We start from the raw sequence: 23,500 nt of genomic DNA on the forward strand, positions 1-23,500 counted from the left end.
AATTGGCAAAGATATTTCCAGAAAGTCCCCAGCTGTTAGTAATTTGGTATTATTGGTATATCTGCTTTACGATGGGCGCGCACACACATTTTCGGAACCGCTTGTCCCATACGGGGTTGCGGAGCCTACCCGGCAACACAGGGCGTAAGGCCAGAGGGGGAGAGGACACACCCAGGACAGGACGCCAGTCCGTCGCAAGGCACCCCAAGCAGGACTCGAACCCCAGACCCACTGGAGAACAGGACCTGGTCCAACCCATTTCGCCACTGCGCCACCGTGCCCCCTGCAGAGTGCTATAAAAATATATTGCATTGAATTCAGCTGAATTGGCAAAGATATTTCCAGAAAGTCCCAAGCTGTCAGTAATTTGGTATTATTGGTATATCTGCTTTACGATGGGCACAAATATTTCAAATTAGCTGGAAATTTGTGGTACCTCTGGTAGCTCTGGTAGCACTGGTAGTTCTGGTAGCTCCGGTAGCTCCAGTAGCACTGGTAGCTCTAGTAGCTTTGGCAGCTTTGATAGTCCTGGTAGTTATGGTAGCTCTGGTAGCTGTGGTAGGTATGGTAGTTGTGGTAGCTCCGGTAGCTCTGGAAGCACTGGAAGCACTAGTAGCTCTGGTGGCACTTGTAGCTCCAGTAGCACTTGTAGCTCCGGTAGCTCCGGTAGCACTGGTAGCTCTGTGTAGCATGCCAAGGTGGCCCAGGAAAGAGGCGGAGATGGGGGCAAAGCAGCCACAGCTGGGGTTGATTATCTTCTCTATTTCTTCCCCGGTGCCTGGCAGTAGAGGGAAGAGACGGAGGAGGACAGCGAATCCAGAGAGGCAGAGACGCACCTGAACCCGAAGCCGGAAACGAGGCCGGCGTCCGGACCGACCCGAGGCTCCCTGCCCCCGTGACCCGCACGAATCCCCAGCCTACCTGTTCCCTGACCCGCAACATTAAATAAAACCCCTCACCAAAGAGCACCGCACCTCTTGTCTCCCGCTTCGTCTCTTACGCTCTGGTGCCTCTGGTAGCTGTAGTGGCTGTGGTAGCTCCGGTAGTTCCGGTAGTTCCGGTAGTCCTGGTAGTCCTGGTAGCTCTGGTGGTAGTTCTGGTAGTCCTGGCAGTCTTTGTAGTTCCGGTAGCTCTGGTAGCACTGGTAGTTGTGGTAGCTCTAGTTACTCTGAGGTAATCCAGGGAAACACTGGCTAACTGTATAAATGGTAAAATTATTGTGAGCAGCTCAGTGTATGAGAGCTTTACATTGTTAATCGCTTTGGAGAAAAGTGTCAGATAAGCCAATAAATGTAACTTTAACTGTTTTTTAAACAGACAGTACTGTTTACTGGAGTATTGTCTCTGCACACACTGAGCTCTCAATCACACTCACTCGTCACTCTGATCTTTACCGTCTTTACCTCCTCCTACCCTTGACACCCCCACCTCCACCTCCCCCTTTGTGCTCTTTTAGTCTCTGTCTGTCGTCTCTGCTGTATGTGGTGTTTCAGTGATTCATCATCCTGCTTCTTTTGGGCCACATGTCCATCTGCCTGGTCCATCACAGAGCTTTGTCTGCTTCTGTCTATGTGTGTGTGTGTGTGTGTGTGTGTGTGTGTGTGTGTGTGTGTGTGTGTCTGTCTGTCTGTCTATGTCTGTGTGTCTGTCCACCAGCTGTAAAGAAGTCGAGCTGAGCGGGCCTCACTGGGGCATTTCTGTGCTTGATGGATGTTGTGTCACACATTCCATTGTCTTGTGTGTGTGTGTCGTCTATGTGTGACACTCTTTCAATTGCTGTTCAGAGGCGTTCCGAGTGTCCTCGCTGACAGCCATTGTCACCAGCTTTTGTGTGCAGAACTGCAGTGTGTGTGTGTGTGTGTGTGTGTGTGTGTGTGTGTGCGTGCCTCTGTGTGTGTGTGTCTGTGTGTGTGACGTCTTCTTTCTCAATCTGACACATCACTTACAAATTATGCATCAATGTGAGAAAGGAAAAGATGGAAAGTGCAGCAGGATGAGACCCATATTTCCCTGACCATCTGTGGGAGGAACATCCGTGTGTGAATGTGTGTGGAGGGTTGCGGGGGGGGGTACTGACATCACTGTTTGGGATGGAGAGCTGTATTTTTTAGCATGTTTGGACTATGTTTGGACCATGTTCAGAATATGTTTGAACAATGTTTGGAGTATGTTTGCACCATCTTTGGTGCGTGTTTCGACCATGTTTGGGGTATGTTTGGTGCGTGTTTGGAAAGTGTTTTGCTGTATTTGTTGGTTCACCATTATCACCAAGTTCACACTTCACTGCTCTCTGAAAATATGTGTATTAAGACAAACAGGAGAGCTGGTAGTGTAATGGTTAGAGCTACTGCTTTTAGACCCAAAGGTTGCAGGTTCAGAACCCCCTTTGCACTTTATTATCCTTGAACAAAGTAAATTGCCTACATTACTCGAGGAAAATTACCCAAGTGTGTAAATGGATCAACACTAGGTCACTTTACACTGAACACATGTAAGTAAACAGTGGACAGTAAGAGGTGTAACACACTGGTGTGTCATTCAGTCTCAAAAATTGTGAGTATCTCTCTGTTTCTGAGCTCATTTCAGGGTGCAGCCCCACCTCATTTCCATATCGCACATTTGACATCATCGTCCATCATTTCCGCTTCCCTCATCTCCTGCCTTTCTCCTCTCAGCCTCCCTCATGGGCGCAGGTGAAGAGGAGCCTCTATCTCCATTCTGTCTCTCATGGAGACAAGGGCCATGGTGTTTTTCTCCTGCTCTACTTGTGGCCTCTCCCCTCCGCGTCTCTCTCCCACTTGTAAAGGCGTTCCCTGAGAATAACGCTTCCGATTTTGGCTGAGCCCAGAAATAGTGCCTTTTTGTGTGTCCTCTGGTGCGTCAGAGCTCTGTGAGCTTTGAACTTCCGGGACATTCCGTCATCCTCGGTCCGCTCTTACGAAACCTGCCCCTCTATCCGTCCACCATCCGTCGGCCTGCGGCGAGCGTCCGCCGAGCTGTTGGACCGGCTCCCGGGCTGCAGTGAATCACAGCTCGTCTCCCAGCCTCCGTATCTCAGACGTCATTCTCATAACAAAGTATTTTTCCCCATGAAATCACCTTCTCGCGAACGTGTTCGGTCAGTTGCTGAACCCTCCGCAAAGCATCGCATCTCAGCTGCAGTTACAGCAGATAGTGAAGGTGGCTTGTGACCGGAAGGCTGTGGCTTCAGTTCTCCGATTGCTGCGCTTTAAAACGCACATAACTGAAGAGTCACCTCATTTTAATTTTCACACTTTTATTAAATTCCCTTCCAGGAAAGTCATGAGCACATAGTTACAACACTCAGATGATTCTGTCACCATCTGAATGACTGTGTCGCCCCCTTGTGGTGATTCCGTCTACATGCGCAGGGCACATAAAGAAGTTGTTGTTGTACCTACACTAACTGAAGAGTGATCATACACATGCACTTACGTTCTGAACCGCTTGTCCAATACAGGGTCGCGGGGAGCCGGAGCCTAACCCGGCAACGTAGGGCATAAGGCTGGAGGGGGAGGGGACACACCCAGGACAGGATGCCACTCCGTCACAAGGTACCCCAAGCAGGACTCGAACCCCAGACTCACCGGAGAGCAGGACCCGGTCCAACCCACTGCGCCCCCCAAGTGATCATATAGTAACACTGTATTGTCTGGAGTCGCTTTTCTGCTGTTTTCTGCTGTCTCGTTGCTCGCTGTTCCATGTGAATGCGATTCCAGTGAGCCCATAACTAGAGTTGGACTACTCCCTCCAAGCGCACCAGCACATTACACTGTCACTTCAAGTATTATCAGTACTCTGAGTCTGGCTGTCTATTTATTTATTTTCATTTATTGTTATTGTTGGCATTATTTATTGTTTTGTTTTGTGCAGCATTTTCTCTTGTTTTTTTCTCATAGTCGGTGGATAAGCACTCAAGGAAGAATTTCATGGTACTTGTCCACGGCACTTGTACCTATGAGAAAAAACCTTGAACCTTGAAGCCACTGGCGGCGCAGAACACACTAAATACCGCCTTTCGACACGTGTCAATACCACTACTCGCCACACCGCGGTGCTGTTGCTGCCGTCGCGCTCGAATGCGCCCAATGCGTGGGGAATCGATGTCATTCTGCATCTGTCCACATGATGTCGCCACAGCTTCATGTTACAAGTCCCTTCATTTCCAAGACAACAATACCATGAAATACCAACATTTACACTGTTAATTTTTTAAGCAAAGAACCCTTTTTTTTCCTCATAGTTACACAAGTCGCAAAGTGCTGCACACTGGAAATGTCAGAAATATTTCCCCGGGACATGAACGACACACGAACATGGAAATAAGGAAACTCAAGAAAAGCATCGGGTACAAACAGCGCATTGAGGATCGATTCGACAACAACCCCGCAGCATGTGGAACGGCATCAAGGCCCTGACTGACTATGAGACCATCAGTCTGCTGCCCAGTGATAATGTTCTGAACCAGTTCTTTTCCTGCTTCGACACTCAGAGCAGGGGGTCCGTTCCGCTCAACACCCCACCGGCCGGACAGTCGACACTGGTTCTACAGCAGCACCAGGTGAGGACAACCCTGAAGAAAGTTAAGGCAGGCAAAGCAGCACGTCCACAGGGAGTCTATGTGTCAAAGCAGCTGACATGGACCAGCAACACCTCACACCTGGTCAAAAAGGCCCAACAATGACTCCTGTTCCTCAGGAAGCTGAAACAGGCCCTGCTAAACTTTTACAGGACCACCGCTGACAGCATCCTGACCAACTGCGCCACCGCGTGCTGTGCCCGCTGTATAGCCGCCGAACGAGAGGATCTGCATCATGCGGCGAAGGCGGTCCAGCGCGTCGTCGGGACGGAGCTCCCCATCCTGGGCACAATCTATGCTAGTCGAGTGAGGAAGAAGGCTGGCAGTATCATCAAGGACACCACGCCCCGGTCACTCGCTGTTTGAACCTCTACCGTCCGGCAAAAGGTTCAGGACAATAAAATCCTGCAGCAGCACACTGAGAAACAGCTTCTTTTCCAGAGCTGTGGCCTCCATCCGACCCTCCTAAACACACACACACACATTTTCAGAACCGCTTGTCCCATACAGGGTCACAGGGAACCGGAGCCTACCCGGGAACACAGGGGCGTAAGGCCAGAGGGGGAGGGAACACACCCAGGACGGGACGCCAGTCCGTCGCAAGGCACCCCAAGCGGGACTTGAACCCCAGACCCACCGGACAGCAGGACTGTGGTCCAACCCACTGCGCCACTGCGCCACCGCACCCCCCTACTCCCTCCTAAACAATTTTAGGATAAGTACCTTGCTCAAGGTACTACAGCCAGAGGTGAGATGTGAATCTGCGACCTTTGGGTCCAAAGGCAGCAGCTCTAACCACTACACTACGAGCTGCCCTCGTGATTAAGAGCAGTTGGACTCAGCCCTCGGCCGAGGGCTGCAGACTTGGTGCAGACTTTTGGCAAAGGGACTATCTGGCTGCCCAGAGCCCCCATGACATTCCTTGCCTGGCCTGGCATGGCCACAGAAGGATGGCCACTGGACAAGCCTGTGGTGTCTTTGAGGGCTGCCATGGGCTTCTCTCGCAGAGCCCTGAAGTTGCCGTGGTTACGGGCAGTAAACTGGACTCCAGCTCTGGCTCCTCAGGTGGCCAGTGAAAAAACAGTTGCTCAGCCTCTAACACTTTTACTATAATTGAATCATACTTGTAGACTTATTTGATTTATGTGAAAACATGATGATGTTTGGCTCAGAACAACCTCTGGCTGCTTTGATTTTCAATATTGTCTTCTATTATTATGTGTCACTGTAACAGATGTTGTTTAGATCTGCAGAAATATATGGAATGGGCAGCGGATTTATTTGAGAAACTCCTGCAGTCACTGTAATCCCTGTCCCTCGCCCATGCTGCGTGCGTCCACACACACACACACACACACACACACACACACACACAGTCAGTGCACCGAAACTTGACCTGTCACTGACAGTCATTCATTCACAGCTCGCACTTGCTACTGTAAATATGTAAATATGTACTACAATATGTTAAGACACTTTATTTGAAACAAAAGCGTACTGTGCATCTTTTCATTGTGTCTCATTATATACATCTCACCATCTTTAAACCAACAGGACATTTTTCCACAAACCACGCAGAACCAACCGCTTTATCCCTGTGGGCGGCGGCCCGGAACGCGTCCCCTTCAGTCCGTTCTTTTCACGGAACTGCCAGCGGAGCTCCCATTGGCTCGCTGACCTTCCTCATTTGAATGGCAGCAATTTATGGCCAATGACGGTGAAGGGGCGGGGTCGCAGGGCTGCGCTCCCAGGTGCAGGGGCGGGTTCTCCGCCAGACTCGCTGTCTGCGGACTTGCAGGAGCTCGCAAATTCTCTCTGCTTGAATGATAGCTCGGCTCGGCCAATGACCACGAAGCGGCGTCTCGCTCTGTCCAATCGCTGTGGGCAACCTGTGAGAGCCGTCCAATGGCCACGAGGAGGCGGGACTAAGGGCTTGATCCGGGCTGCTGAGGGCCATGGCGCTGGGTGCTGCCGCCGAGGGCGCGTCAGCGTGGGACGCTTCGCCGGGACCTGTGAGGCGTCCGGCGCCCGTCTGACATCTTCCATACGCTCAGGAGGGGGTGGACGGCCACGAGCGAGCGGCCGCTGAGGAGGCGTCTTGGACCGGCAGCTCTGTCTGTCTGTCGCCCCGCCGCATTGATGATTCGGAGACCTAATCATGATTTAATAAAATAAATAATTTCTGCAGCGAGCGAGCGGAGCTCCGGCGGCGCTCGGAAGCTGAGCGGACTCACAGTCCGGTACCGGCGGCCGGAACCAGGAGATCCACAGTCCGGTGTTTGTGAGGGATCGATCGATCGATCGGTCGATCGATCGGTCGGTCCGGTCCAGCGCAGGGAGCGGGGAAGAAAAATGATGAATCCGGTCCACGCACGCACGGCCGCGCGGGTGCGAGTGCTGACCGCGGACCCTTGATTCAGCCTCGAGTGGCTGCACGACAGTGTCGACACCCGGCTCCGAACCCGAGGCCCCGGACGGACTCAGACGCGACGGTCCGAAGAGGTGCGAGTCGAACCCGCCCGCCCGGCCGCCGTCAGGTGGAGGGAGGCTGAGGGAGGGACGGACGGACGGACGGACGGACGGTGCGTGGATCGATGGATCGATCGATCGATCGATCGGGCACCGGAGCGGCGCTTTAATTGGAGGAGAAACAAAGTATCGCCGCGTAACGATACATACGGTGTCTCTCTCTGTGTACATTTACATTCTTTCATTTATTCTTTTATTTATTTCTCACACACTTTTGTCCAAGCGGCTTCCGATCAACTCTACGTAGTGTCACCAACCCACACACCTTATTCACCGTGGTGACTTACACTGCTGGATACACTACTTAGAGTGGGTCACTCGCTCAATCGTACATCAGTGGAACACACACACACACACACACACAAGAGGTGAACCCGAACAGCACGTCTTTGCTGTACTAGAGATGCAGCGCGTGTCAGATTTTTGGAATTCCTCAGTGTTTGTGTGTAAATGAACAACAATGTGTCACTGGGGCTGCACGTCACGTGTGTGTCGAACCTGCAGCTGGCGACCGGGGAAGAGTGTTCATCATGTGCAGTGCTCACACGGAGGGGTCTCTGCACCGCCTTCAACTGGGGGTCACTGGGGGTCACACTTTATTGGTTACTGGTTGTGCTTGAGGGGACAAGGAACAGGGCTTACAGTTAGGGTTAGGGTTGCGTTCCACTGGCTGTGCTTTGTGTGTGCGTGCGGGGGGTCCACTCAGGTGGCAACCCCTGCACACTGTTTTACTGCTTTATGTCAGGATTTAATCATTATTCCAAAGAAGCAGATCTGATGGTAATGCTTTAATGAGCTGCTAAAGGTTTAATGGTCTCTCTCTCTCTCTCTCTCTCTCTCTCTCTCTCTCTCTCTCTCTCTCTCTCTCTCTCTCTCTCTCTCTCTCTCACACACACACACACACACAGTGAAAACAAGCCATCCTTCATGCTTGGGGCCTTTGCGCTGTCCGCTCGGGCTGCGGTTCGAATCCCTGGGAACCGCTGTCGGACCCACCCTGTAGCCCTTGCTGAACGTACCCGCCGTACACTGTGCTCGGTGCGAGCGAAGGCGTCTCGGAGAGCTGTGTCCGGGGACGGTGCCCTCCAGCTGCGCTGAGGCTCCTCGCTCGTGCCGTAGATGGACTATGTAGGACAGCTGAAAGGCGCATCCCGTCACCCGTTTACACGCCTCACGAAAAACTGGTCGGCGATTTCTTGCTCGGGGTACCATAGCTGGACCCCCTGTGGGGCAGCTCGTACCTGTGACGCTCGAAGGTCAATGATGGTGTGTGTCTCTGAGGTTCACGTCTCTCTCTCGCTCTCTCTTTCTGTCTCTAGGAGCCGCGGCCTCCGTCACCAGCAACGCGGCAGAGAAACGCAGGCTGCAGCGGGTGGAGGGTGCGGTCGGGGGTGTGGACGGTGGGCGTGGCCGGAGGGGGTGTGGTTCGATGTCACGCACGCCTGGCAGCGTCTCCCTTTTGCTGAGGATCACCCGGACAGCACGCTGAGCGGAGCATCCGAGTGGCTCCGCCCCCTCCGACGACTGGACGGAGAAGAGCGTGGGGATGAGAGCGCAGGGCGGTCCTGTGCGTGTGAAATGCACAGTGTGTGTACACGCTCCCTTCGCTCCTTGATTCTCTTTTCTTTTCCCGTTGACCGCTTCCAGCCGCTGTTTAATGAGCGTGTTTGGCCTGGGGAGGACTGGTTCGCTGCAGGTCTCCTGGATGAGCACCCTGCGTCACCCCCAACTGATTTACCTTGGACCTTTATCTGTCCTCGCACCCGAGCCTCCCCCGGGTCGGAGCTCTTCCCTCTATCCGCTCGTTCCCAAGGTCCTCCATCTTTGCCGTATTTGGGAGCGTTCTCCCCGCAGCGGTTCGTTTTCGCTGTCGTGTCCGTAGCAGCGCAACTCTGAACTCCGCGGCCGTCGCCCCCGCTGTTGGAGCGACGTTTACGATTTACGGCAGAATAACTCGTCCGGTTCCCCTTTTCCCACAAGCACAGCCGGATCCTCCGCCGAGCGCTCCCAGGTTCCCTGCTCGACCACCGCCGGGGTGCTGCTTGCCTCTCTGGTTTCTCTCCCTGTCGGTTAATCTCGGGGGCGAACCGCGCCCCCCGCAGGCCAGCGTGTGCATCTGCGGGGAGATGTTGCCGCGTTTCGCATGGTCACACGGGCTGGAGATGATGACCTGCGGGAGACACTCTCAGCGGTTGATCATCCCAGTTACTGATCGCTGGGAGATTCTGTGAGATGCACCGCGAACCATATTGCACAGTGTTTTGCCCTTAACCGCCGTCGCATCCGAGCCGCGCAGCGACCGCTGTCCGGTTTGCCTTTACGCCACTTTCACAAGCGCGCTCCGGTTAAGGTCGAATCCTTCGGCTCTGTGTCGGTAGCTCCCGAGGACTCGTTGCTCTGGGGTCTGTGGCGTCGCGATCGACATGGCGAACGGTCCCTGAAGGGCCGAGGGTGCGGGACAGGTGTCCGTCCTCCGTCTCCTCCTCAAAATGCTCTCCGCGTGGACACCGTGGCGGCTCCGGGCTCCCCGTCTGTGACCCTCCGTCGGTCCGCTCTCTCCTGACCCTTCGTTCGTTCGAACCCCAGTCCCTGTGACACCGGCGATGCCACCTGTCAGTAGGGGCGGGGCTGTCGGCGGCCCCTCTTCTTCCCCCCGCTCCCCTCCAACGTCCCGCCCGCTGCGCCCCGGCCGCTATGTGCCCGTCTCTGCGGCGGCCGCCTTTCTGGTGGGATCCACTACACTCTTCTTCTGTTTCACGTGAGTATCCCCACCCCGCGCACACGTTGTATGTTGAATCCTAGCTTACCGCAGGCCGACATCTGGCAGCCCACCCCCCCCCCGCACACCGTTTTTCACCGGCCCTCAAATAGAGCTCTGCGATTGGGTGGTTCCTGCAGTAGGAGTTCAACGCCTTCTGTGACACGTTTGCGCCTTGTCTTCCGCTGTCCCTCACGTGGCCCAGGTGTCCCTGGCTCGCCGAGCACGTCTCCGTGGCTGTGCCCATGTACAACGGCGCCGTCTTCCTCTTCGTTCTCGCCAACTTCTGCATGGCCACGTTCATGGATCCCGGCGTCTTCCCCCGAGGTACTTCCGTCGGACCGCTCGTCGACACCCTTAGTTGAGCGGCTGCCTGTAATTACCGGGCCTCTGTGTGTCCCCGGTCCAGCGGACGAGGACGAAGACAAGGAGGACGACTTCCGCGCGCCGCTCTACAAGACGGTGGAGATCCGCAGCATCCAGGTGCGAATGAAGTGGTGCTCGACCTGCCGCTTCTACCGGCCGCCGCGCTGCTCCCACTGCTCCGTGTGCGACAACTGCGTGGAGGTGAGTGCGTGCGTGCGTGCGTGCGTGTGCGTGCGTGCGTGCGTGTGCGTGCGCGCGCACCTGCCACTGCCTCCCTCACCTGCTGCTCCTCCCCCCACCAGGAGTTTGACCACCACTGCCCCTGGGTGAACAACTGCATCGGCCGCAGGAACTACCGCTACTTCTTCCTCTTCCTGCTCTCGCTGACGGTGCACATCATGGGTGTGTTTGGCTTCGGTCTGCTCTTCGTCCTGCACCACACACAGCACCTAGACCGCCTGCACGCCGCCGTCACGTATCCTTTATCGGCTCGGCCGTGTGGGCGCGTGCACGTGCGTGTGTACGCGCGCCCGTCTGTTTATCTGTGTGTTCCTCGCTTCCTTCACTTCCCCCCTCCAGCATGGCGGTCATGTGTGTGGCCGGACTCTTCTTCATCCCCGTTGCAGGACTCACCGGTTTCCACATCGTACTGGTGGCCCGAGGGAGAACCACCAACGAACAGGTGTGTGTGCTCGTGCGTGACAGAGAGAGAATGACCATCATCCCTCTTTAACGCTGCAGTGAGAGAATTGCCCCCTTGAATGTATGCCACACACACACACAGTCTCTTTCTCCTGCGCACAGGTGACGGGGAAGTTCAGGGGCGGAGTCAATCCCTTCACCAACGGCTGCTGGAGGAACGTCTCCCACGTGCTGTGCAGCTCCCAGGCCCCCAGGTCTGCGTGATCGTGAGTGTGTGTCCCGTTCCCGTGCTGCGTCCCCAGGCGCCGCGCCTCGTCCTCACACGCGGCCGCGTTCCCTCTTCCAGGTACCTGGGCAGGCAGAGGAGAGCCCCGACAGCGCTCGTCCGGCCCCCTTTCCTGAGACCGCCCCTCTCGGAGGCCCAGCTGGCTGCCAAGGTGTTGGACAACGGCATCCAGGGCGACCTGCACCTGGTAGGGCAGCATTGTCCCGTCGATATTAACGCCCCGCATACCGGGTGGCGCCAGTGCACTGACCCCGCCTCCCTCCCTCCCTCAGTCCAAGAGCAGTCTGGAGGCGGAGAGCCAGTCGGCCGATGCGGACCCGCCTCCGCCGCCCAAGCCAGAGTTGAGATACCCCGCTTTGTCCCGAGGCCAGGTGTCCATGGGCTCCACGGAGGGTAAGCTCCGCCCCCAAGGTCAGGGTACGTGGGGGATGATGTGGCGAAATAAATCACTGCAGTAAGCTGCGTTTTGCTGTTTGTACCACCACCCCCCAGAAAGCAGCTTGCTGAACAAGGCTCCTCCCACTCCGACGATGTACAAGTACCGTCCCGCCTACAGCAGCCCGGGGAAGAGCCGCTCGGGTCTGGCGCACTCCTACTCCAGCAAGGTATCTGCCTGACGTCTTCGATGGCGATGGTGGTGACGTTTGCGCGTCCGCCGCGTCGCTGCCGTTCTTTCTGTTCACGCTGCGTCATTAAAGCTCTGCCTCTCCCCGACCCGCGGCTTTCGGTTCAGGAGGATCGGTAAGCGGGCTGCAGTGTATGTCCCTGCGTGTCTCTGCGGAACCTTCTGGAACGTGCGTCCCCTTGGATGGAGAACGGATGGATGATCTGCTCACGAGGTTGTCCGGCAGGGTCCCTCCGCGCTCGTCCCGCTGGACGCCCGTTCCACGAGGCTCTTGCCTCCGGAGCTCTTTCACACCCTGCGGCGCGTCATGTGCTGCTCGCGCTTGCGCGTGAACGTGTGCGTATGGGATCGATGGGTCAAGAACCGGTCCACAGTTGGCGTTGAATATGAGTTTGTGCAGAGAATGTATTTCTGATTTCACTCGCTTGAAATGAAAGCATTTCTCTGTAGCTTCAGCAACGGTACGAAGAACGTTTTGCAGAACCCGGCGGGCGAACGAGAGCAGCTCTGTCACAGACGCACTCGCGCTCCCAGCTGCGGAGCGGAGGAGCCCGTGTGCCCGACGGGAGCGTGAAACCGGGGCTCGGGGCGCCCCTCCTCCACCCGCCGGTTCGGCGACGTTTCCGGCCGCGGGTTCGAGTCCCGTTCCCGCACCTCACCGGCCTCTCCTCTCTCTTCCAGATGAACCAAGGCGACGGCCTCAAGGAGGTGCCGTCGCTCCTGCGCTCGAGCCAGCAGTCGGGCTACCGCTCGGAGCCCAGCCTGGACGGGCGCGACGACGACGCCGCCGACCACAGCGAGCGCGAGCGCAAGGCCGGGGGTCCGGGCGCCGCCGGGGGACAGGCGGGGGGGATTTCCGGCTACTCCCTGGGGGGGCACTCCTACCCCTCTTTCTCGGAGCCCGCGGTGCTGTCGGGCGGGGCGTCGCGCTCCTCCGGCGTGCGGTCCGCCCACGTGGCCCATAATGCCTCGGGGCCGCTACCGCCGGAGAGCATGGCCTCCGCCAGCTACAAGAGTTTGGCCAACCAGACGCCGCGCAACGGGAGCCTGTCCTACGACAGCCTGCTGACGCCGTCCGAGGGCCCCGATTTGGGCCGCGCGGCCCCCGAGCTGTCGCCAGGCCGTCGGCGGCCTCACCCCCACGCCCATCCCCACACGCACCCGCACCCGCACCCGCAGGCGCGTCACGCCCCCCTGCTGGGCTACAGCTCTCCCTTCCTGTCGGCGCAGATCGCTCAGCAACGAGAGCCCGAGCTGCACCAGGCCTCGTCCGCCCCGCTCTCGTCCCCGCACAAGGCGTACCTGCGCACGGGCAGCCCCCCTCCGCTGCCGCCGCCGGACCCCTGCCGCCCCCCTCGCTTCTCTCGCCCGGCGCTGCTGTCCGACTCGCACCCGTACGCCTACCGCGCTCGTTCCCTGGGCTCGCAGGACCCCCCGCGGTCCCCCGTGTCCCCGGCCCCCGCGCCGCGCCCGCCCCCCCTAGGGAAGTCCCTGTCCTACTCGAGCGCGGCGGCGGCCGAGATGCAGTTCCGGCTGGTGCGGAAGGCGTCGGCGGGGGCTGGGATCCAGGCTCCAAAGTGAGTACTGCTCCGTGCAGCCCGCAGCCGCCTCTACATCCCTGCTCCTGTGAGTGCTTCTCCTTTTCCTTCTCTTTGGTTCCGATTGGCTCCGCTGTGATGCTGTCGCTGCGATTGGCTGTGCTCTCGATGTCTCGTCTCCGATTGGCTCCGCTGCGATGCTGTCCGCTGCGATTGGCTGTTCTCTCTGGCTTGTCTCCGATTGGCTCTGCTGCGATCGCATCTGTTGGCTGCGCATTCACAGATTCTTCTGATTCAGCTGGGAACACGTCACTGCGTTTGGCTGTGCTGTGTGCGTGTGTGTGTGTGAGAGAAAGCAAGCTTTGCAACTTCATTTACCTCAGTATCTACGGTTTACTCATCCTCTGCATTTTGCACTGTACCAGGAGTCATTTGTGTTATTAATTTCTCTACTAATGTTTCTGGTGGAGGCGGTGTCTTAATGGGCAACATGCTCATCTGTTAACTATGGAGGATACAAGTGTCATGCTAGAGCGCAGTAGTTAGACGCAGAGATGCACGCGTTTCACACGGCGCGTAACGCGGCGTACGTGCGTTATGCCGTCGCGGTTCTCCACGGTACCGCTGCGTGTCACGCAGGGCTGATAACGTTGCCCTCAAGTCCCCAATGTTGTGGCGAACAATCATCTGCCATCATCGCGGGGTGGGGGGTGTCGGCGACGCGTTTCCTCGCTGCGGCGTTGGCCGTTTCGGGCGACACGGTACTCGGGGTGCGATTACGAGTCGCGCGCCACCAGTAACCCTGGCACCCGCGCTCTCTCTCTCTCTCCCTCCATCAAGTGTCGTCTTGTCCCCCTTGTTCCTCCGCAGGGACGAGGTTCCCGTCAAGTCCTACGGCCGGGCGAACGGCCAGCCCGGAGGAGCGCGCCCCCCGTCTCCCCACCGCTCCGCGTCGTCCCCTTCTTCGCCGTCCCACCCAGCGAGCCCCGGCCAAGCCGATCGCAGCAGCCCTTCCTCGCACGGTCCCACCCCCAGGCAGGGGGGCAGGGTCAAGAAGGTGACGGGCGTCGGTGGAACCACCTATGAGATTTCAGTGTGACTGTCAGACCGTTGCAGGAAGGGGGGGGGGGTTCCACCCTCCTCCCTCTTCCCTCGATGCGTGCACCCCTGCTGAGGCGGGGGAGGAGCAGCTCTTACCTTTTGGGCTCTTTATCTCCTCGTACCTGTACTGTCCTTGTGGCCTCCGCCCCCGGGAGCCACTGGTGAAGAAGCTCCAGGAGGGGCTCGAACCGTCAGCACCTTTCGGCCGTTGGGTTCTGCCGGACGAACAAAGTTAGCAGAGGGCTGCTAGGGCGACGTGCTTCGCCTCGACTCCGTAAGAGGGACAGACTGGGAGACTTGTCAGCTGTCTTGCTGTGGTCACTGATGCTTTTTTTTTTTTAAAGGTGTGTGCGTGCGTATGTATAAAGGAGCAGAAGAACCGCTACGAGCTGCACGGTTTTGGACCTTTGAGGAATGACCTTGACCACAGCCCCGTGCTGCTGAGTGGCTGAAGGACCCTTTTTTGAATGCAGATTGGACGAACCAGGCATGAAGTGCAGCTTTTTCTCTTCTGGCGGCAGCGAGGAGGGCGGAGCCTAACAAACCCATCTAGACATTACAGCTGGGAGTCTGACGACCACCAGTGAAGTATTTGTTTTAATGTTATTTTTACATACATTTATACAGGTGGAGTCAGCCAGTGGCTGCGGAGGCAACACGTGGGTGTGTGTGCGCGCGCGTGTGGTTTAGTCTGCTGGAATCCAAGTGACAAACTTCAGCGTTAAAATGCAAACACCCTGCATCTGAAAGCCAGTCTGTGGCTAAGGGGACGCAGTCCGTTTTAAACTGTGTCCAGACGAACACGGGGGTGGTGCAGGGACACCGCCGAGAGGAGGAAACATTTTTTCGTTACGCTGTTCATTCCTGTAAAATTGTGCTTGAACAAGAGCACCCGTGGAAGCCGAGCAGGCGCTGCGGACAGCAGCGGGCCCAGCACCTACCATGGTTAAAAACAAGGAGGAAGTGAGGTTTCGATGTACCGCGTATTGTTGTTAGTAGCTGAGGGTTGATAATAAACTTTGTAAAATGCACTGAACTGTGGCCTCTTCCCTCTGAGCCTGTAGTGACGGGTCAGCTGGCCTTTCACCTGTGTGTGTCAGACTGAGCTTCGCTTCGCCGCCCCGCCCCGCCCCATCACCTCAGTCATCAGTGTAGGATAAGTGTCCCACTCACCTGTACAGTCAGCAAAGAAAATAAAAAAACGCAGAGCTGACACTGAGCTTCATTTGCACTTTATTGAGTTGCTCCAACGCTGCTTCATCAATAAATCACAGCATGTTCACTGCCTTCCTTCGTGTCCCTTATTTCACACTAAGAGGAGGTGACATTAAGATGCATACCAAAAAAAAAACATGTGGGGGGTGGGGTAGCGGTGCATCCTTGGGGTCAGAGGTCATGCTGCTAGTCTACCTGCCCCCGGTTACACAGTGGGTGGAGAATTTATTGCAGCAATTACGGTGAAAACAGGTCCCACCGCAGGGCAGCAACATGGGCAGCAAACACACACTGTGGCACTTGGCCCTGTCGTTCGAACCCGCAGCTGCCAGGTTCCTTGCAAGACCTGCTGGAGAAGCCATGGAGGGACTCCAAACAGGCCTGTCCTAGAGACCCAAGTGATGCCGGTTTCCATGGTGACCAAACCTATGTCCGTCCGTGTGCGTGCGAGAGAGAGAGATGTCCAGTCCATACAAACAGGGCCCCGGGAGCTACTGCTGCGATGCACGGGACTGGAGAGAGGGGGTCATTTAACACCTCGGCATGACGGAAGGCTTCCCGCCGCAATAAGAGCGATGCTGAGAAGGAGCGCTTCCTCTTAACAAAAGGAAAATGAAAACGACAGCACTAATAACGACAGTCGGAAAGGCTGCTTTGAACCTCATTCGCATTTCTGAGCTTCCCTCGAAGTCCGTTGTACCGCTACTGCGGGGTGGCGCCGCACTTCACTTGTCCTTCTTGCTCTCTGGCTCCGCCTCCCCCTCGTCCTCCTCCGGAACCGGCGGGAACTGCGACTCGGCCGCCTTCTCGCCCTTGCCCTTGGCCGGCTTCTTAGACTTCTGGTAGAGCTCGTTCAAGTTGAACTCTCGGATGATGTTCTCCTGTGGGCAGCGGGCCACTTCGGTCGGCATCAGCGCGCGTGCGTGTCCCAGTCACAACCTGGCACGGCGGTCACGGGGTCCTCACCTCAGCGAAACTCCAGGACACGGCACGGCCCTTCTTGTCCACCTGGGGGTGCCGTATGACCTCTTTTCCGCCCTGGAAGAGCAGCAGCGATGGGAGCTGCTTAGACAGAGGGGAGGTGCTCACCTTGTACCTGTGGGGCAAGAGGGATGTTAACAGTGGCGCCGTCAGAGCTGTGTCACCATGCGCACGTGTGTGTGTGTGTGTGTGTGTGTGTTCACAGCCGCATGTGTGGATGGCATAAAAAGCAAGAGGCACCTACTCCTTGGCAACATCTCCATATCGTCCCACGTCCACCTTACCAAACTTGAGACCAGCAGAGCTGTACCTGAGCAGGAGGTGATGGTTAGAAAGGGCAACCTGCTGCACTCTGCGTGCGTGCGCGCTGCTCTCGGTGCAAGCGCCCACTTGAGGGAGAGGTCAGCGTAGACAGAGGCGAACGACTGGCATTCCGGAGACCAGTTGGCGAAGAACTCGATGATCCAGGTGACACGGCCATCCCGCTGCAGCTCCTCCTGCAATTCGCGCACGCACGCACGGACACACATACAGTTGTTTATGACTGCTGTATTTAACATGACAATGTGGAGAACACGTGAACTTCACTCACATCGATGGTTTTGTCACTGAAGTACTTGATGTATTCAGGGCCCATGTAGAGCGGCGGCTTGCAGGTTATCAGGAACACTGTAACACAGCAGGAAGTGAGTGAGCGAGCGGAGGGCGGAGCCTGTGGGGGTGGGGCTGCTGGGGTGGGGAGGGCAGGGGGCAGTTCGTCTAAGTCAGGCTTCAGCAACACGAGAAAGTAGAAATTCAGAACACAAAGGCATTGGGAAAAGGTGCACAGTATATCTCTCTCTCTCTCTCTCTCTCTCTCTCTCTCTCTCTCTCTCTCTCACACACACACACAGAGCTAAGACCTGGAGTTCATTTGTAACCCAGTGTGTTTGTACCTTCAGAGCTACTGACCACTAACTCACTAGCAGTTATAATACTTGGTTAGTAAGACAGAAGCCCCTCATTTAGCTCCTTTACTACGTTTACTACATTCGCTGTAACAAGTGACCCAAAATGTCGAGTGGCACTGCGCTGCTGTGTCTCAACACACTCATTTTGCTACGCAACATATTCATTCAGCGATCTTCTTCCTCACTCTGTCTGTCTGTCTGTCTGTCTGTGTGTGTGTGTGTGTGTGTGTGTGTGTGTGTGTGTGTGTGTGTTGTACACTACACGCCACTACAACGAAACAGAAAAAGAAAATTGAGTCTCGGAGGGAAATTCTTTTTCTTTCTTTCGTGGGTTCGATCCCCACTCAGTCTGCGTGGAGTCTGCATGTTCTCCTGCTGTCTGCATGGGTTTCTTCCAGGTGCTCTGGTTTCCTCCCACAGCGCAAAGACTCGTGACTCCTAGCCACCCATAGTGTGTGTCGCTGATGTATGGATGCGTGTCAGTAGCGTATCCAGCAGCGTAAGTCACCGCGGTGAACGAGGCGTGGGCTCGCCACACTACACGCTGTTCACCGGAAGTCTCGTCTATTAAACAAAGTAACATGAAACGGAACCAATTTAGAGAAACGTCACGTCGGCAAAGTGCCGTCGCCGCCGCCGCCGCCATCTACCGGCCTGGAGGGTAAACACAGCTCACGTTGGTTGCGCTACTGACGGAAGTTACAGCAAACAAACAAGGAGACGTCAGTGTCTTCGCAAATTGACGACGACTGCTGGTAACACCAGCAACCACGGTATTCCTCAGCATTTACACCCTTTCTCTTCCTGATGGCCGGAGCTTCCGCCGCCGAACGCCGCGGGTCGCTTCGTGAGCATCGATCAATAGATGCGATTGTGGATGTGAGCAGGGTGGCTAAGCGGAGGGCGAGGTACAGTCGGCGCACAGGGTCAGGTAGAGGAGGCCCGTGCGGACGTCCGGCCTGAAGAAGAGGATCACGTTGGCCACTTTGCAGAAAAGGATGATGTTTCCCACGTGCTGCTCCACGGTGACTGACTGGAGGACAGGAAGTGAAGAGGAGCGCAAGTCCAGCGCTGCGTGCGTGCGTGCGGGTCACCAGGACGGCCGACACTCTCACTGGCTCTGCGGTTCTTCATCATGACGACGATGGGATGGCACTGAGGAACATGAGGATCTCCACTTCTCTCTACACGAGAAAAGCAGAGCTGAGCGTGGCTCCCTGGTGCTGCCTGCTCACGCGCACACGCACACGCACCCAGTCTTAGTCGCACGAGTTGCCGTCCTCGCGCTGGCTCGGCAGGTCCAGGTGCTCGCAGATTCCAGGCGTTTTCCGCACCAGCAGAAACACGACCGACATGAAGAGCGACGCGATGTAGTAGGTAGGGCTTCAGCAGCCATTTGTACACCTGCGGAAGGTGGTAGAGGAAGGCGAGCAGCGGGGTCAGCAGCTCCATGGCGTTCGGTTCGACGCAGGAGCTGCAGCGCCGCGAAGCAGGTGCACCCACAGCTACTGCTGAAATTTTAAGAGAGCGACGTCGTGCGGAACAGATTCGGTCACTGTGCCTGGATCAGCTGGTCACTCTGCTCGTGACCGTTAGCGACGCACCGCTTCTGATCTCAGGTCAGTTTGTACAGCACCAGGCCCCCGATCAGCAGTCAGTGGGGGTTGCGTCTCATCTAACTCTCGATTGGTCGACACAGAAGAAGTCAGCAGTGATTGGTCGTTCATGAAGCCAAGTTTTGGTTTTGTGGGCGGAGAAAGCGCGACTGCCTGCGTACCTGTGGGAACCGTTCGCTCCTTACCGTAACGAGTCTAATGACTGTGCAGATGCGTCAAGACACTGCATATCGTCTGTCGTGCTGGTTCATATTTCGTCATAGAAGTTGTACATTCAAATAGAAAGTCTACGAACATAACACAAAACACACCTGAATACGTGGAGATAAAGGAAGTGGAGCAACTAGATGCAGTGGCCTCCGCAGCGCAGTCCGTTTAGCTCGATGTTTTACGGTAATCTAGAATGATCTCCGCTTGTGACGCCAGTCGGAGTGAAGCTGGTTAGCAACAACTGCACAAGACCGGCGAAGTTATTCCCGTTTGTTTGTTTATTTTTTAAATATCTTTGTACATTTTTCATATCACTTAGTTTTCATTAGATATGACGGAGATATTCTCTCTATACCCGCAAAGCGACGGCCAGGTACCCCCTGGCTCCTCGGCGCTAGGCTTCGGCCCCGGAAAACCGCCTCCTCCGCCGCCGCAGAGCGGGGTTCCCATGGCGGTGCAGATCCCACACCAGCTCGGGGATGAGGGGCCTTGTCTGCGGAAGCCCGGGGTCATGAACGAGCCCTTCTATCTCCTGCGGGAGCTGCCCGGTGAGTTTTCCCGCCCTCCCCTCGGCACGCACGGTCCTGAACCGCGGTTATTGCCGCAGGTTAGGCGTTAGCGGTCGGTGCTGCGCTGAGGTTGGGGCCCAACTTGGGGTCTCCGGCCGGGTTCTCTCTCTCTCTGTGTGATGATCGAGCTGCAGTGAGTCACGCACAGACAATATATCAATATAATATACACACTCTCACACACAGATAGACACACATACAAACATTACGTGCACTCTCTCATTTATACACACAGGCACACAGAATCAGATGACATCTGACTTAGATGACATGACTCATGACGAGACGTACACACTCGCACAGACACTGTCACTGTGGCCGAGGAGGTAGAAAAGCGCACCGCCGCTCTGCTCCTGTTCACTCGTGCAGTCTGAAAAGTGTGCCTCCCTTGTCTTCCCTCCCTGTGTGTGTGGGTGTGGGGCAGTGGGCAACGAGCTGACGGGCAACACGAACCTCATCACCCACTACAACCTGGAACACGCCTACAACAAGTTCTGTGGCAAGAAGGTGAAGGAGAAGCTCAGCAACTTCCTCCCTGACCTGCCAGGTGAGCATCTTGATCCCGTCATCTCCCGACCGACGACTCGTTGGAAATGCCTTCCGGCGCACAACCTGCCCGTCTCTTACCGGAGTTACTACGGTTCGATAACGGTGAATTTCTCTGCAGGGACTTAAGGTCTTTTCTGATCCTAATAGTAGCATGAGTGTGACTCCGTGCAACGTGCGCTCCTCTCCGCAGGGATGATCGACAGCCCCGGCTCCCAGGACGGCAGCTCCCTGCGCTCGCTCATCGAGAAGCCGCCTGTCTGCGGAAACTCTTTCAACCCCCTCACGGGAGCGATGCTCACCGGCTTCCGACTGCACACTGGCCCGGTACCGTCTTATAGCACATTGTGATTTGGCTACATGTCCGGAGGGTCTTGGATGCACACTGGAAAGCCATTCTGACTCTGTGTGTGTGTGTGTGTGTGTGTGTGTGTGTGTGTGTGTGTGTGTGTGCGTGTGCGTTTCCGTCTCGTTCCCTCCTAGCTGCCAGAGCAGTACAGGCTTATGCACATCCAGCCCCCTAAGAAGAAGAGCAAGCATAAGCACAGACACCATCGTCCCCAAGACCCCCTTCCTCCAGGTAAGACCCCCCTTACACACACACACACACACACACAGAGAGTAGGTGCCACAGAGATCGAGTAATGATCATTGTAACATATAACGCGAACAGTGAGTTCTGCTCTCACGGAGCACGCGGGTCTCACATAATTTCTGTCCTTCAGAGACCCCGTCGGATTCGGACCACAAGAAGAAGAAGAAGAAACGGGATGATGACCCCGACCGGAAGAAGAAGAAGAAAGACAAGAAGAAGAAGAAGGTGAGGCCGAGTCCTGACATGATGGTGACAGCTGTCGAGTGTACAGTCTGCACAGCTGTGTGTTCGTTGAGAAAAATAAATATGGAGATAATTTCAGTGTTTGTGTGTGTGTACTTGTATTGTGCATTGAAGTGACACAGAGCTCTGAACAGTAGATGCAGGTTGGAAAACACACGGTATATACATATACCCTGTGCGTGTATATTGGTACAAACATACACTTGGTGTACATCTGCCCGCGAACACATTTATTTTGTTTCCTTTCTGTCAGAATCGGCACAGCCCGGATCACCCAGGACTGCCTGGGTCGCAGCCCAGCAGTAGCAGCAGCCTCAGGTAGAGCACAGAGGAGGCGGCCACCCGAAGCCTGCTGTATCCCCGGGGTGCGAGTGCCGGCCCTGCCTGCACCCACTCCACTCCACTCCCCCTTGCCTCATTGCCACAGCTTGCGATTTGTACAAAGGACCTGGAACATCAGCTTGCCTTCCAGGGAGACCGAACCACACGTGTGAGATTGCAACCCCTCTGCTAACGCTTACCTGTCCTTGTAATGTGAGACTGGTTTATGAAATCCTTCTTTCGGCGTTTAGTGGAGGCTGGAGGGCATGGAACTCTGCTGGTGTTGAGTTGCTGGAGGACAGTAAAGCGAGATTCTGGTAGTGAGCAGGACTGAGCGCTACAGTGAAAACATGTACATACAACTTTATTACAATAAAATTTTGTTAAATATTTTGTCAATCGTTTCTCTGTGCAAGCACTCGTCACTCTCCACCTGTTAAGTTTTTGTGTATTGTTCATCACATCTCTTTAAGTACAGTATTAAAACCATATTGGCATTACAATTTTTAGTTTTTGTTATTTACCAGTTCCGGAAGTGGAAGAAGTTCTGTATTGTTCACTGTTTCGTAATCTGGGGAAGCGTCTTTTGTAGCCTGAAAGCCTGTGTGGTGCCCTGTGGTCCCTAGTAAATTTACATGCTCTTTATAGTAGTTAATTTTTAATGCGAAATCACCTCATTAGGCAATATCCCAGTGTGAGAGGTTCAAACTACTGTTTTTTTTGTGGGGAAAACAGTCTCTTCCTGATTGACAGTAACACCAACAAACACTCATGCTTCATATCAGAGGGTGTCTTGAAATGAAAAACCACAACATCCCCTCCCTGAACCGCCACCTTACTGTGGTGGAGGGGTTTGAGTGCCTGAATGAGTCCAGGAGCTATGTTGTCTGGGGCTATATGCCCCTGGTAGGGTCTCCCATGGCAGACAGGTCCTGGATGACAGACGAGACAAAGCGCGGTTCAAAAACCCCTTATGAAGAAAAAATCAAGGCTTTCGTTTACCGCGCCCGGTATGGGGTTACCGGGGCCCCACCCTGGAGCCAGGCCTGGGGGGGGGGCTCGCATGCGAGCGCCTGGTGGCCAGGTCTATGCCCACGGGGCCTGGCCGGGCTCAGCCCGAAGCCATGACGTGGAGCCGCTCTTCGGTGGGCTCACCACCTGCCGGAGAAACCGTAAGGGGCCGGTGCATTGTGATTTGGGCGGTGGTCGGGGCCGAGTGCCCGGCCGACCCAAACCTCGGGCGCCAACTCTGGTTTTTGGGACTTGGAATGTCACCTCACTGGGGGGGAAGGAGCCTGAGCTGGTGCGGGAAGTTGAGAGATACCGTCTAGATATAGTCGGGCTCACTTCCACTCACAGCTTGGGTTCTGGAACCACTCTTCTCGATCAAGGGTGGACTCTCCACTATTCTGGCGTTGCCCAAGGTGAGAGGCGGCGGGCGGGTGTGGGCTTATTAATAGCCCCCCAGTTCAGCCGCCATGTGTTGGAGTCTACCCCGGTGAATGAGAGGGTCATCTCCCTACGCCTTCGGGTCAGGGAACGGTCTCTCACTGTCGTTTGTGCTTATGCGCCTAGCGGCAGTGTAGAGTACCCGGCCTTTTTAGAGTCCCTGGGGGGCATGCTGGAAAGCGCTCCCACTGGGGACTCTGTCGTTCTACTGGGGGACTTTAACGCCCACGTGGGCAGTGACAGTGATACCTGGAGGGGCGTGATTGGGAGGAACGGCCTCCCTGATCCGAACCCGAGCGGTGAGTTGTTATTGGATTTCTGTGCTAGTCGCGGTTTATCCATAACGAACACCATGTTCAT

The 23,500-nt window shown here is 55.8% G+C and overlaps 2 protein-coding genes and 1 pseudogene across 6 annotated transcripts; 2 read left to right on the plus strand and 1 right to left on the minus strand.

Annotated features, from left to right (window-relative positions):
* Positions 1–6,537: 6,537 nt before the first annotated feature.
* Positions 6,538–15,586, plus strand: LOC108925869 (palmitoyltransferase ZDHHC5-like). Of its 5 annotated transcripts, XM_029259003.1 has the most exons (13): positions 6,538–7,102; positions 8,038–8,313; positions 8,449–9,887; positions 10,093–10,214; positions 10,297–10,454; positions 10,556–10,728; positions 10,833–10,935; positions 11,058–11,149; positions 11,242–11,368; positions 11,454–11,574; positions 11,674–11,786; positions 12,488–13,383; positions 14,215–15,586. In XM_029259003.1, the coding sequence occupies exons 3-13, from the start codon at positions 9,733–9,735 to the stop codon at positions 14,441–14,443; spliced, it is 2,289 nt and encodes a 762-aa protein (XP_029114836.1). In that variant the 5' UTR covers positions 6,538–7,102; positions 8,038–8,313; positions 8,449–9,732; the 3' UTR covers positions 14,444–15,586. The 5 variants fall into 5 exon arrangements, with proteins under 5 accessions (XP_029114836.1, XP_029114835.1, XP_029114838.1 ...); XM_029259002.1 differs by having other exon boundaries at positions 6,538–7,182; positions 8,038–9,887; XM_029259005.1 differs by lacking the exon at positions 8,038–8,313 and having other exon boundaries at positions 6,538–7,182.
* Positions 15,587–15,661: 75 nt separating this feature from the next.
* On the minus strand, positions 15,662–19,237 carry LOC108925905 (thioredoxin-related transmembrane protein 2-B-like; annotated as a pseudogene).
* A 156-nt stretch (positions 19,238–19,393) lies between these two features.
* Positions 19,394–22,142, plus strand: med19b (mediator complex subunit 19b). The gene is made up of 6 exons (XM_018738206.2): positions 19,394–19,965; positions 20,411–20,533; positions 20,726–20,859; positions 21,016–21,112; positions 21,258–21,352; positions 21,624–22,142. The coding sequence occupies exons 1-6, from the start codon at positions 19,749–19,751 to the stop codon at positions 21,690–21,692; spliced, it is 735 nt and encodes a 244-aa protein (XP_018593722.1). The 5' UTR covers positions 19,394–19,748; the 3' UTR covers positions 21,693–22,142.
* Positions 22,143–23,500: the final 1,358 nt, after the last annotated feature.

Source organism: Scleropages formosus, chromosome 16 (assembly GCF_900964775.1).
Source record: "Scleropages formosus chromosome 16, fSclFor1.1, whole genome shotgun sequence".
In the NCBI taxonomy this organism is placed as follows: domain Eukaryota; kingdom Metazoa; phylum Chordata; class Actinopteri; order Osteoglossiformes; family Osteoglossidae; genus Scleropages; species Scleropages formosus.